The sequence below is a fragment of the Haematobia irritans genome, chromosome 1, assembly GCF_050003625.1.
Source record: "Haematobia irritans isolate KBUSLIRL chromosome 1, ASM5000362v1, whole genome shotgun sequence".
Taxonomy (NCBI): domain Eukaryota; kingdom Metazoa; phylum Arthropoda; class Insecta; order Diptera; family Muscidae; genus Haematobia; species Haematobia irritans.
Genome location: NC_134397.1, coordinates 41276752 through 41291355, shown reverse-complemented (window position 1 = coordinate 41291355; position 14604 = coordinate 41276752). Strand labels below are relative to the sequence as shown.

At 32.9% G+C, this 14604-nt stretch overlaps 1 protein-coding gene across 2 annotated transcripts; it reads left to right on the top strand.

Annotated features, from left to right (window-relative positions):
• Positions 1-77: 77 nt before the first annotated feature.
• Positions 78-13260, top strand: LOC142220704 (uncharacterized). 2 transcript variants are annotated; one of them, XM_075289977.1, is made up of 6 exons: positions 78-193; positions 272-692; positions 739-1399; positions 1471-1677; positions 1750-1901; positions 10933-13260. In XM_075289977.1, exons 2-6 carry the CDS (start codon positions 320-322, stop codon positions 10977-10979), a joined length of 1440 nt encoding a protein of 479 aa, XP_075146092.1. In that variant the 5' UTR covers positions 78-193; positions 272-319; the 3' UTR covers positions 10980-13260. The 2 variants fall into 2 exon arrangements, with proteins under 2 accessions (XP_075146092.1, XP_075146093.1); XM_075289978.1 differs by having other exon boundaries at positions 99-692; positions 760-1399.
• Positions 13261-14604: the final 1344 nt, after the last annotated feature.

Here is a 14604-nt window from a genome sequence, read left to right as displayed (position 1 = left end):
TATAATATGAAGGGTACATTAAATACAAAAAATAACTGCTAAATGGCCATATTAATGCAAAATGCTATATGGCCACACTGAAGTCTAGTCCAAATTTAAACGCGCTCCAACTGTCGGACATTTTTTCCAAAAGCCGTATAGAGAAAGAAATTTTGTGTTATAAAGGAGGAGAATAATGCTAATCAATTAAAAAGTGCGTAAAAAAGTGTAATTTTAAAAGAAGTACACGTAGATCATTCAAAGTTTGTTGAAATTTATTGCCGAATCTTAGCCACAGTTGTAACTTAAGAGTTGAAGGAAGGAACTTAAAGTGCTAAACATGGAAGCCGCTACGACTGTAGATACTGTGCCTATAACTGGTGGTGTAGCTCCCACACGTGGTCGAGGAGGAGGTATGCGGGGGTCTTATGAGCGCGGACGTGGCAGAGGCATGGGAAGGGGTCAATTCTCCGGCATGGGTGCACCTGGTGGTTATCCCAGCCGTGGGGGTTATGGGCCACGTGGGGGTGGAATGGGAGGTGCTCCAATGGGATATCAAGGTCGCGGTGGGTATGCTCCAAGACCCCCTATGCGGGGAGGACCTGGCGTGGGCGGTGGTCCTGGTGGATATATGGGAAGGGGTGGTTATCAAGGTGCTCCCCGAGGTGGACCACCCATGAGAGGAACAGGAAGAATGCCATTGTACAATCAACGTAAGTATAACGCATAAATATAACTGAAAACTACTGATTTTATTAGAGCTGCATTTGGACGCTGCAGAACCTAAGCAACATACTGGAGTGGACAACAATAAAACAATCTCCCCTGTGCAAGCTTCAGCTAACAATCAAGTTGTGGCTATCAAAGAGGACAATACTGCTGCTGCTACAACTGATGTTACTGCTGTTGCTCAGGAAAGTTCCGATCCTAACGGTACTGTAGTTACAACATCTGCAGCACCTTTAGTAAGCAAACCTCCATTGATAGGAACTGCCCCAACTTATAGGGGTCGTGGACGCGGTGGACCAAGAGGGGGTGGTCGTGGTGCATATAATCCACATAATGGTAGCACTGGAGGCATGATGTCAATGCATGGCGGAGCACCAATGCAAGAACATGGAATGGTGCGCCGGGGTGGACCACCAAGGGGACGCGGTTCATACCAAGGTACAGGAATGACGCGTCCTCCCATGCATCAACATCAGCATCCATCATCCCATGTGCCCAACTCGCAAGTTGCACCAGTGTCCCTTAAAAGAGGAGCACCCGGTGGACCTCCAGGACCAAAGAGAGGGCGCTATGAATCTGGTCCATACTCGCAAAGAGCACCAGCACCAAAATATCACCAACCACCACACATGACACAACAGGCAGCAACTTATGGTGTAACACATCAACCTGCACCACCACCACCTCAAAGGTAGTTAAAAATCTTATTTTATGACATTTGCAGTTTAAATGGCTTTTTCATTTTTGTTTTTATTTGATCAGTCACCATGGTTATCCTCCACATGTTCCCGCTCAAACCATGGATCCATATGCACAGACTTATGCTGCTCCACAGACACAAACAGCCTATAATGGTTATGGTCAAACAGCTACTTATGCACATACAGCTCCAACTCATTCGACAACACATCAAGCCAATGCTGCTTATACCGGCAGCGAATATGATCAAAGTCAATACCAAGGATATAGGTAATCAAAATATTGCTCGATATTAGAGACATTTTCGTAAGACATTTATTAACCTTATTTTGAAATTTGCAGCTCTACATACACCCAACAAGATACCCGCTATCAAACGTATGGACAAGATTATACACAACAGTATGGTGCTCCAGCTGTTGACTATAATACTTCTCAGGCTGACTACTCTCAACATGCTCAAACTTATGATGAGCGCGCATATGCTGGCTATGGTAAGTCATATTAATTGTTTTGTAATTTTATTTTGGAAACAACAAACAGTACTTTCCAACAGACTATTTGGTATTTTGTATGTTAAACGTTTATTCGTATAGAATAACATAATTCATAGTTATTGATGGGATGGATATTCTATATATATAAAACATGTTTTAATTTTTTGTCCTGTTAGACTTCTTAGTTTCTTTTATATGGCGAGTTTTCATTTGTCTTTCCATTTGTTACCTGTTTATGACCAATTAAGGAACTTATATTTCTGATCACTGTGAAATTCTAAGATGATCTGGCGGTGTCCTGTGTCTTGTAAACACGCTATAGACTTCAATAATGGAGCCATATAGTTCTCAGATCAAGTTCGCGGATGGTTTAATTGGTGCACTCATATTTGAAATGGAACTGAAATTCGAAATCTGTAAAAAAAGAAATGGTGATAGACACCGCTTTCGCCATATCTACACAAAAAAAGAAAAAAATCTGATTCAATCACGAAATTAATTGATCCAATTAATTTTTAATTGAAATGTCTTCAATCACAGAAATGATAGTATCAATTAAAAAATTAATTGAAGGTCAATTAAAAAGTTAATTGATCCAATTAAAAAATTAATTGATACTATTATTTTTGTGATTGATTTTTGTTTCAATTAAAAAATTTGTTGAATCAATTAAATTTTTAATTGAATATTTTTTAAAACTCAAAATTTTAATTGGAAAAATTTTCGTGAAATTTTTTTGTGTGTAGGTTAGGTTAGTGGCTGCCCGATATTTCAAGCGTAGACTATTCAATCCATTGTGATACCACAGTGGTGAAGTTCTCTCTTATCACCGAGTGTTGCCCGATTCTATGTTTAGCTCAATGATAAGGGAATTCCTTTTTTTATAGACGTGTCCGAACGCCGTTTCCAATTGCGGTGAAACCATTTAGAGAAGTTTTGAAAAACTCTGAAATGGCACCAGCATTACTGAGAGTTGATAATCCACCGTTGAAAAACTTGAAACCGTTTGAAAAACTATGTTAGGGGAAGTGGGCATGCTAACCATTGCACCACGGTGACTCCCCATATCTAAGTGGGGAGTTTTATTTGCCGGGCCCAAAAGTGAGAGAAGTTGTGGTCTTCCCGCAATTACCACATTATCCTAGTAGGAATATGTAGTCTTCAAAATAGCATCTTCGTACTCAATAATTCTCTTATCACTGGTGTAGCCAATCAGACAATTGGTTGGTGATTCATCTTTTCGAACCGAATGGGTATGAATCGTTCTGAAGGTGCCTCCCTTGTGGTGGCGATATTTTTGCTGGTATAAACAACTGTACTTTATAAGGTACTAGTTGATGAGGAGTTCACAACGTTCCTTTGCTTAGTAACATAGTAATTTTCATTAAGATTTCTTCGTTAGGTTCCTCTACCATTTTATTCACATTAAAGAACAAAAATATAATCTTGGTCCATCCGATGATGTAAAATACCATTCCATCTTTTTAAATATAAAGTCGATTTTTTTAACCATATAACAGGTTGGCTGATAAGTCCCCGGTCTAACAAAGAAAAACACATTTTTTGTCAAAATTCGTTTTTATTATTCAACATAGTTCCCTTCAAGAGCGATACAACGATTATAACGACCTTCCAATTTTTTGATACCATTTTGGTAGTACTCCTTAGGTTTTGCCTCAAAATAGGCCTCAGTTTCGGCGATCACCTCTTCATTGCAGCCAAATTTCTTCCCTGCGAGCATCCTTTTGAGGTCTGAGAACAGGAAAAAGTCGCTGGGGACCAGATCTGGAGAATACGTTGGGTGGGGAAGCAATTCGAAGCCCAATTCATGAATTTTTGCCATCGTTCTCAATGACTTGTGGCACGGTACTTTTTTTCTTCTTCATATGGGGCCGTATTGCCGCGATTTCGACCTTCAAACGCTCCAATACGCCATATAATAGTCACTGTTCATGGTTTTTCCCTTCTCAAGATAATCGATAAAAATTATTCCATGCGCTTTCCAAAAAACAGAGGCCATTACTTTGCCAGCGGACTTTTGAGTCTTTCCACGCTTCGGAGACGGTTCAGACCGGGGACTTATCAGCCAACCTGTTATGTGTACAGTAGTTTTGTTCTTACCGGTCTTATTTAGGGGATGGGATGATAGGAGAGTAATATATCATATACATACAGTGGGGAGCAAAACCAAGTGCATGTTTTCACATTTTGCAATGTTTCTAAATAGAAAATGTCCAGTTAGGCTCACAAAGATTGGACCTTCGATGAATGGAAATACATGGCCAGATGAAACAAGACTAGATGCAAAAGAACATTACTGGGAACGACCTCGGAATATTACTGGTAACGGCCTGGTAATGACAAAGTTTCCAAAAGCACCACGTCAAGCAAACCTGTAAAAATGGAGGGGGAAACTTCATGGTCAGGGTATGGGGACAAACTTGGCCGATGGATAAAATTGAAGAAACAATGAGTAGAGGGGACTACCTTGATATTTTGCAATCAAATTTGTCTAAGTTTGTGGTCGTTTGTATACTATATACATATCTCGAATATTGAAAGAAATTTTTTTAAATTTATTTCTATAGCAATTTGTTTCAAAATTTTATTTCTATAAAAAATTTTGTCAATTTTATTTCTATAAATAAATTTTTCAAAATTTTATTTCTATAGATATTTTGGTCAAAATTTTATTCTACAGAAAATTTTCTCAAAATTTTATTTCTATAGCAAACTTTCTCAAAATTTGAAGTATTTGAGATTTTATCGAAATGTAGATCAAAATTTTATTTCTATAGAAAATTTTGTCATTTTTTTCTATAGACAATTTTGTCAAAATTTTATTTCTAAAGAAAATTTTGTCAAAATTTTATTTCTATTCAAAATTTTGTCAAAATTTTATTTCTATAGAAAGTTTTTTCGAAATTTTATTTCTATAGAAAGTTTTTTCAAGATTTTATTTCTATGGAAAATTTTGTCAAAATTTTATTTCTATAGAAAATTTTATCAAAATTTTTTTTTCTATAGAAAATTTTGTCAAAATTTTTTTTCTATAGAAAATTTTCTCAAAATTTTATTTCTTTAAAAAAATTTGCCAAAATTTTATTTCTAAAGATATTTTGGTCAAAATTTTCTCAAAATTTGAAGTATTTGAGATTTTATCGAAATGTAGATCTAAATACAAAGTTGTGCAGAGTATATTATAACATAGTCGGCCCGTCCAATTTCAGACTTTCCTTATTTGTTTTTTACTAAAATTGTGTTTCGTTCCATAACGTTAGATTTAAATTTTAAGTACATAGATTTTGTAAAAGTGTATACAATTTATTGTGTTAAATAAAAAACTGAAAAAATATGTATTCATAAATCTAACATATTCATAGTTAAGTATATAAACTACTGCGTTATTACAATTTGTAACACAGTGGAAAAACGCACAGTATATATTGATTGAAATGTATTTTACATTCTATTTCCAACACTCTCCCTGAATGTAAAATATCAATAATATTGTTAATAACAAAAAACAAATAAAAAAATGTGAATTCATAGAAGACCAAACTTAGTTTTAAAATAATTTAATTTCTTTGGCGATACTGCTTTTGTGAATACGTCTGCCAGCATTTCATTTGTAGGAATATATTCAAGCTCGATTTCTTTCGCATCAACTTTCTGTATAATAAATTTCGCCTTTATATCCACATGTTTCGTCCTATTTGAATAATTATTATTCAAAGCAACTTGCATAGCTCCCTTGTTGTCGCAGAAAATCTTCATAGTTTTGTTTACATTTCTATTGAGTTCCACATCAAGCCTTTTAAGATAAACAGATTCTTGAATTGCAGCAGTTAAGGACATGAATTCTGCCTCGGTTGATGATAAAGCTACGGTCTTCTGTTTCTTCGTAGTCCAAGATACTGCTGCAGATTGGTTAATGAACACATAGCCTGTTGTTGATAACCGATCATCGACACTCCCTGCCCAGTCTGCATCGCAGTATCCTGACATATTTGATTGTTCCAAGTCAGTTTTATAAACGAGTTCTGCATTGATCGTTCCTTTTAAATATCGCATTACTCTCTTCGCTACCTCCCAATGTGCCTTTCCCGGGTTGGAACTAAATCGGTTTAGCATATTTACGGCATATGTAATATCTAGACGTGATACGATTGATGCAAACAAAAGACATCCCACCGCTTGCATGAATGAAACTTTCGACATTTCTTCTTTTTCCTTATCACTCTTGGGGCACATTGAATTTGAAAGCTTTTGATTAATGTCAATTGGACTTAAACTTGGGTTGCAATCAATCATTCCAAAACGCTTCAAAACGTCTCCAATATATTTCGATTGGTCAATGTTAATGCTGTTTTTCCCACAAGTTATTCGCATTCCAAGAATATTTGATGCTTCGCCCATATCTTTCATTTTGAACACTTTCGATAGCTTCTTCTTTGTAATTTTTATAATATTAATTTTGTCAGAAAAATTCAGGACATCGTCTACATACAATGCGACGTATAATTTGAATTCGTCAGTTATTTTGAAATAAATACACTGATCGACTTCACTACGAGTAAGTCCTATCTTCAAAAGTTCGGAATTAATTGTTTCGTTCCATACCCTTCCTGATTGTTTCAATCCATATATTGATTTTATGGGTTTGCATACCTTCTTTGAGCCATCGTTAAAGCCTTCGGGTTGTTGCATATATATAGTTTCTTTTCAATTCCCATTGAGATAGGCGCTAACTGCATCCATTTGATGTATACTCATATTATATTTAGCGGCCAATGAAACTAAGTATCTTATGGAGTTGTATCTGACGACGGGCGCAAAAGTTTCATTGAAGTCAATGCCTTCTCTCTGCGTGAAACCTTTTGCAACCAGTCTTGCCTTAAATTTCATGGGAGTACCATCATCTGTGTATTTCGTTTTGAACACCCACTTTGATTTAATGGCTTTCTCGCTTTTCGGAAGTTCTGTCAGTATCCATGTCTTATTTTCGTTCAGGGAAGTTATTTCTTCCTCCATTGCTATCTTCCATTCACTGGCATTTCCTGATGACATCGCTTCTTGAAAGGTGGCAGGATCATTTGAGACAAAATCCATGGCACAGAAAATTGACGATTGTTGCCTTCTTGCTGCAATGCGTTCAGATTTTCTAACAGGTTCGTCGGAATTCATTTGTCTGTTATATGCGCTCGATGACCATGAGCTATCGCTTTGACGTCCATCCTCTTCTGCATTTGATTGCCATTCGGAATCTACATACTCACAATCTGTATCAGAATCTTGAATAGAATTATTATTCGGTGTTAGTGTTTCATTAATGTCATCCAAAGGTAGTTCAGATTCATCATTAGAGTTTATTGAGGGTGTTGATTCTTCCATTAATATATTGTCTCTGGTAGAGTTCATTGTGGGTGATGATTCCTCCATGAATATATAGTCTCTCTCCCTTGAATCAATACTCTCAAAATGATCGATCTGTGGATAATAAAAATCTTGATGACTAGTTGAATTCAAATGTACTTTTCTATTTTCTAGAAATACCACATCACGACTTTCAATAATTTCATGGTTTTGAGGATTGAATAGTTTATATGCCTTTTTGTGTGTACTGTAACCCACCATGATACATTCCACCGATTTCGAATCCAACTTATGTCGCCTTTCCTTTGGGATATGGACTAAAGCTGGACATCCAAAAACTCTCAAAAATTTTAAATTTGGACGACGTGTTGACCATATTTCTTCCGGACATTTGTCCATACCTCTACATGGCACTCTATTAATCAAAAATGCACCAGTAACAGCTGCTTCTGCCCAGAATCGGTTATCCAAACCACTATCAATTAACATGCAACGCACCCTTTCCACTATTGTACGGTTCATTCTTTCCGCAACACCATTTTGCTCCGGCGTATACGGACATGTCGTTTGGTGAATTTTACCATGTCTTTTCAAAAATTTAGAAAACTCTGTGCTCATGTACTCACCTCCATTATCGGATCGAAGAATTTTGATTTTTCTTTCAGTTTGATTTTCAACTGCCTTTTTGATTTCTTCAAACTTACAAAATACCTCAGATTTTCTTGCAATTGGGTACACAAAAACTTTCCTTGAAAAATCATCAACAAATGTCACCATTAACCGCTTTCCAGAAAAGGATTCTGCTTGGAGTGGTTCAACTACATCAGAATGTACAATTTCCAATAATTCTTTAGCACTTGTCCCTTCCTCTTTACTTGGTTTACGAGTCTGTTTTCCTTTCACACATACGATGCATGGATCTAATTCTTTATTGGTAAAACTGATTCCCAAACTGGCTTTTTTCACCTCATCTAAATTTTTGTTGCAGATGTGTCCCATTCTGCGGTGCCAAGTATTGACATCATTAAGAACAGCAAACAGTTTTGAGTTCTTAATGGCGGTTTCACAATCCAATTGATACAAATCATTTTTAATCTTTGCAGAGGCCAAAATGTTGCCTTTATCGTCAAATATGTGACATGATTCGCCCTTGAAAACGACTTTTTTTGTTATTTTTAGTGATTTGTCTGACGGAAAGTAAACTTGTGCATAGATTTGGAACATATTCCACATCTTTTACAGTCACAATTCCGGATTCCTTTCCGACATTTACTTCCAAGTCAATATCTCCGACTGATTGCACTTGAAGTTCATCTTTATTTGCAACTATGACTTTTTCCTTCAACATTCTTTTTGTTGTACATATACTCGTCAGAATTTGTCATATGGTTACTTGCGCCGCTATCTATGTACCACGAGTACGCATTGGTATTCATATCGGTAGCAGCCTTGGCACAAATTCCAGCTTCTGTCTTAGCAAATAAAATTTCCGATTTCTTACCATATTTGTTCTTGGTTGCTTTTTTGAAATCATTCTTACTTGGACAGTTCTTCGCAATGTGACCAGTTTTCTTGCAGTTGTAACAAATGACTTGCTTCTTGTTTTTGTTTGATAACTTCGCTTGGAGAACAGCTTCCTTGTCAATGTTCTGGTCGAATTTCGCATCTTGCAATAAAAGATTCTTGACAATATCCACAGTCAACTTTTCTTTGGAATTTTCAACGGCCATTACCAAGGGTTTGAAATCGTCGCTCAACCCAGCTAACATTAGTGAGGCTCATTTACATAATCTTGGACCTTAAACTTGATGTTCACTAGCTGTTTTAATAGTTCAACTTTTCTAGTTAGCCCATTATCCTCATATGCTCTGCATTGCAATGCATTCCATGCAGCTTTGGCTGTCGTTGCTGTGGCAATATGTCCATAATTGTTGGGGTCAACCATCAATGTTATTTCCGCTAATGCACGTTCGTTCAATTCCGTATTAGGCATATCCTCGTTAACGGCTTTCCAGCATCCTTTTATCACCAATAAAGATTTTGCCTGTCTTTTCCAGACATCAAAGTTCTCCCTGCCCTTTAATCGCTCTAAAGGGCACGTTATATTATTGCTGGCCATTTTTTTTTCAATTTCTTTTTTACCAAAACGATTTGAAAAAAAATATATTTTACGCGTCTATAGGCCCATAACCTATTGTGTTAAAATTTTATTTTAAAACTGAAAAAATATGTATTCATAAATCTAACATATTCATAGTTAAAGTATATAAACTACTGCGTTATTACAATTTGTAACACAGTGGAAAAACGCACAGTATATATTGATTGAAATGTATTTAACATTCTATTTCCAACACAATTTTGAATAAATCGGGTCAGGGATTGAAATGTATTTAACATTCTATTTCCAACACAATTTTGTCTAAATCGGGTCAGGTTCAAATTCATGCATATGGGAATATAAACCTTTATATAGCTCGCATTTACGGTACCCCCCACAATAGAACTACAAATTAGTGGTATTAAAATGAGATTTAGTTATATTAGTCGGAGTCGAGGCTGATGAAAAATGCTGGAGTCGAAGTCGAGCAAGATTGGCTCGACTCCACAGCCCTGGTTAAAAGGCGCTTGAGATTACACCGAAGATCACCAAAAATAGCGATGAGCTCTAGAGACAAATTCAACACAATTAGTCGGACATTCCAAAAGAAATAATAGAAAAGTTTGTAGAAAATATATGAAGACGAGTTAAAAGCGTACATAGAAACAATGGGCTAAATATTAAAAATATTTGATTTTAATGTATTATGCATAAAAAGCAAAACTATAATATCTAATATATATAATTTATCTGATTGCACAGTTTTGTTTGTCACGAAATGAAGTGTAAATGAAATAAATTTTGTAGCCATTGGGTACATAGGCGCTTTTTATTAAGCAAATAAAACATACTCAAAGGGTTAAATATGCATATGCATATGGTTTTGCTCCCCACTGTATATTCTCATCGGAATCGATTAATAGATTTTACTCACCATCAAAACTCGATTATTCGAAAAGAAGAATAATCGATTTGGTCCACAAAAAAATCGTTAAATTAAATCGATTTTCAATACAATCAAAACAAAACATTTAAGATTACCAAGAATCGATGTTTTATTTGGGACATAAACTCGATTGATCGAAAACTCGATTTTAGATTTTTGTATCTCTATAATAAATATGGTACCCAATTACCCCAATTATTGAGTCGATTTTTATTAAAATTTGACGAAAGAAGAGTTCCCAAAATGTATACTATATATAGCTATAACATACAAAATATCTTATAGCTCATTCACATTAGGCTCGAAATCTACTAAAAGTGGATTTGAAATCCCTTTTTTATAAGGCAAATTACAATTGAAATCTAGTTAAAGTGGATTTTGGAAGTGTAATGTGTATGAGGTGTTAGGGAAAGTACAACATAATAATTATCTTTTGATTTAGAGTTTATGGTATATAAATACTTAAGTGTAAAACGAATCTAAAATTTTGCTATAATTAATTTAATATAATTGTTTAACAATATTGGCAGTTTATAAATATTAACATATCACTATCTTGCACATTTTGTGCCAAACACTTTTTATCTCTTTTTACCTCTAACCAGACACACAGTCATATCAGCAGAGCTACACCAATGCGGGATACTATTAAGTAAGGCAAATGAAAAAAAAAGAAATAATTATATTGATAAAAATAACATGAATAGATCTACGTCCCTTCTTCTCATAACGCTGTGCGTGCTGATAATACATACTAAAAATATATGCTGCAAACTTATATATAATAATCATTGATTAAAGCCAACCAAAAAACACAGGAATAAGAGAAAGCATCCGTCGTCTGTTGCATATGCTTACTTAAAATCGATGAATGCAACAACAAGAAAATAAATACAATGAGAAAAGGAGATGGTAAAATGAAATAGTTTTTTTCACTTTATTTTGAACTTATACAATATTAGAGATTAGTTAAAGTTAACTATAGCAATTATCAACAAATTGACTCCTCCAAAAATATATAATTTGTGACACTTATCGTCTAAGTGATATCTTTATTTTTTTTTGTTTAAAATAAGCATAAAATGTCTAAATTATTTAATACTATACTTATCTAATACAACATCAAAATCCGAAAGATATATATATATGGGTAAAACATACATTTGTTTAAAATTTATCCATAAACCAAGAACAACCAACAAACAACAAACCTAAATTCCTTTCCCCAAGACATATATTAGAAGTCAACGGACAAAGCAGTAATTTCCTGCATAAAGTCAATAAATGACTAGTTTTTCTCTATCTACACACTATTTTGTAAGAATTTGTATATTTTTTACTATTTGACAATTTGATGATACTGTCCTTTCTTCTTTCTTGCCCACCCCCAGCACCTTGACAACGTCTTTATCCTTATTGTATGCAACTTATATATCTCTTTTTTTAATTATGTTTCGCACTGCAATACTAAATCTACAAAAAATACATACTTAGGACTTTATTTTGACATCATAATAAGAGAACATGATAGATTATTGTTATAAAAAAAAACAAGAAGAACAGAAAACCATTATATTTTTTATTTAAGACTCAATCTTGTTTTTTTTCGCATCTTTCTACAAAGTATATACAAATACATATACATCTATGAAATATATGGGTCATTACACAACTATATGTTTTTCTTCATAGCATAGTAAGTTTTATTTTATATTACAATACTTAAATGATGGAGTATCATTTCAATATTCAATATATTAAATATTAAAGATTTTCCTAATTTAGTTAAAAAAAAAATATTCAATAATTAATTATTCGATTCAATAACATGTTTAGTCGAAAACTAATTAAGTGGATCAAATGAAATTTTTATTGAACATTATTTGAATAAATTTTTGTCGTGATTGCCATACAGGATAATCTGATTCCAAAAGTTTTAATATCCGAATGATGCGCTATGACTTTCACTTCACTTTATTGGAACATCAACGCTTTTAAACTCACAATTTACTTCCAATTTATAAGTATCTTACCCCCCATTTTCATGAAGCTCCGTTAGTGCTACGTTAGCTAACGAACTTTTAAACCATGCTATGTTCATATCTGCCATCTTGTGTATATATTCCATATGCCAGTTGGGAACATAACTGCTGAAAAATTTTCAGTTAAAGTTAACCGGAGAAAATATATATCCATTTTTCTTTCTGTTAACTGGCAGTTAAAGCCTAACGGAGGTACATGAAAATTGCCGTTAAAGTCATCATATATGACAAATATTTAAAATGGTTTCGAAGTCTGTCTTTAAGCAGAACATTTTAGTACAATTCATCCAATTTAAAATATAATGTTATTAATTTTTATTTTGGTAAAAAAAAAGTAATTGAATCAATTGATTTTTTATCTGAATATATTTCAAAATCAATTACGATGTTAGTAGGAAAAATATTTGTGATATTTTTTCTATGTAATTTTCTGAAATTGCTTTGTGACTTTTGGCGGCGGACGTGATCGATATTTTGACTTATTTGAATTAAGCAAAAGAAATATAAAAAATCGAATGAATAGAGTACTTTAAATAAATTGAGTATTTTCCATGTTTGAAATGAAACTTTAACAAGTACTTTGCCAATCCATTAAATTCAATTGCAAATAATTTCTGTGGAAGAAATATAGTGTTGTAACAATTATTAGAAAATAATTCACAAACCAAATTACTTATTTATTTAAATATATTGAAGATGATATTGATTGAGAATTATCTCGATAATCCCTCCTTTAAGTATTGTAGTAAATAAAAATAAACTTCTTTGTATATTTTATATAGCAATAAGTTTAAAATAGAATATATCATTAAAGAAGAAACAAAACAAAAACATAATAAAGAGAAATCAATAAAAAAACGGAATGTATGTAAAACCTTCAAGACTAAGGTATATGATAAGCATAATAATTATTATTTCTATACTTTCAGAGGACATGCAAAATGGGTGCATGTTTTTTTTTTCTTTAAATTATAATAATTTTTCATAGCAAACAAAGGAAATGTTATCAACAATTCAAATAAAAAAATGCTTTTTATCAATTACTTCATATAAAATTATAAATAAATATTAAAATAATGAAACTTATAAAACCAAAACCAAAACACTAAAGAATTTTATTGACATTACGAAAACGAAACAAAAATATTTATACAACATGTTGAAAATAAAGAGAGATTTCAACTAAAATATACAAATCTGTGATATAGTGATAGTTTGTCTAATCCATAGCAATGCTTCACAACAAAACTTCAAGATGGAATGTGATATATTTTTTTTTTATATTTAGCAAAAAGACTGAAGTTATACTGAAAACAAATTTAATTTTCCCTAACAAAATAATATTTAATAAGGGGAACATACATACCTTCATTAATTAATACATTCTTGTTATGAACTCCAAGAGTTACATTTTAATTAACATCTTACCAACATAAAAAACGGATAAAATTGATCAAAAACAATGTTGTAGCTAGTATTCCAAAGAGACAACATTTGGAAATGGTCTCATTTTAAAATTTAAGTTTCTTTTTAGTTTATTTTTTATCTTATTAACAAGTACAAACAAAAACATTGTTTTTGCCATTAAAACAAAATTAATGATTGAATTAATTTTTCGATAAAAACTGCGTTTTTTGCATAAGTTGTAAAAAATGTATAATTAGTATAGGCTTTTGAAAACTTTTTTGTCTTTGTATTACGATGTTGAATCACCAGCTTTCATAAAAAATAATTCAGTTGATAAGAACAAACAAAATGTAAAAAGTTGAGTTACATAGGATCACCACAATATTATTCGAAATAAGTTCGATATAATGGACACAACATGTTCATAACAATGTATTAATTTTCAAATTTTTGTATAGAAAATTACAAAATTATTGCATTTTTGCTATCAGGGGGTAGAATATAGATAGACAAAAACCTATGGGTGAAAGTTTAATCAATTAATTTCATTTCAAATTTAAGTCAAAAACAATTTTATGGAATTTTGTTTGTGTGCACGAAAAGTCCTAAATTCAAAAGTGAAATAATATTATACGAAGTATTAAGAGTTAACATTTGAAAATGTTCTCAATTTAATATTTAATTTTGTTTTTTTTTTATGAAAACTCAGTTAAAAATAAGGGGGATATACATAAATCAATTATACGTCAAAAGAGTCTTAAAATATAAACCTATGAATATATTGGCAAGTAATTGAATACGAAGTCTCAATATACTTCAGAGAAAGAA

Coding starts and splice junctions, on each gene's coding strand:
- LOC142220704 (XM_075289977.1), top strand. CDS start 320: ATGGAAGCCGCTACGACTGTAGATACTGTGCCTATAACTGGTGGTGTA. Junction 1,400..1,470: donor GCACCACCACCACCTCAAAG/GTAGTTAAAAAT, acceptor TTATTTGATCAG/TCACCATGGTTATCCTCCAC. Junction 1,678..1,749: donor AGTCAATACCAAGGATATAG/GTAATCAAAATA, acceptor TGAAATTTGCAG/CTCTACATACACCCAACAAG.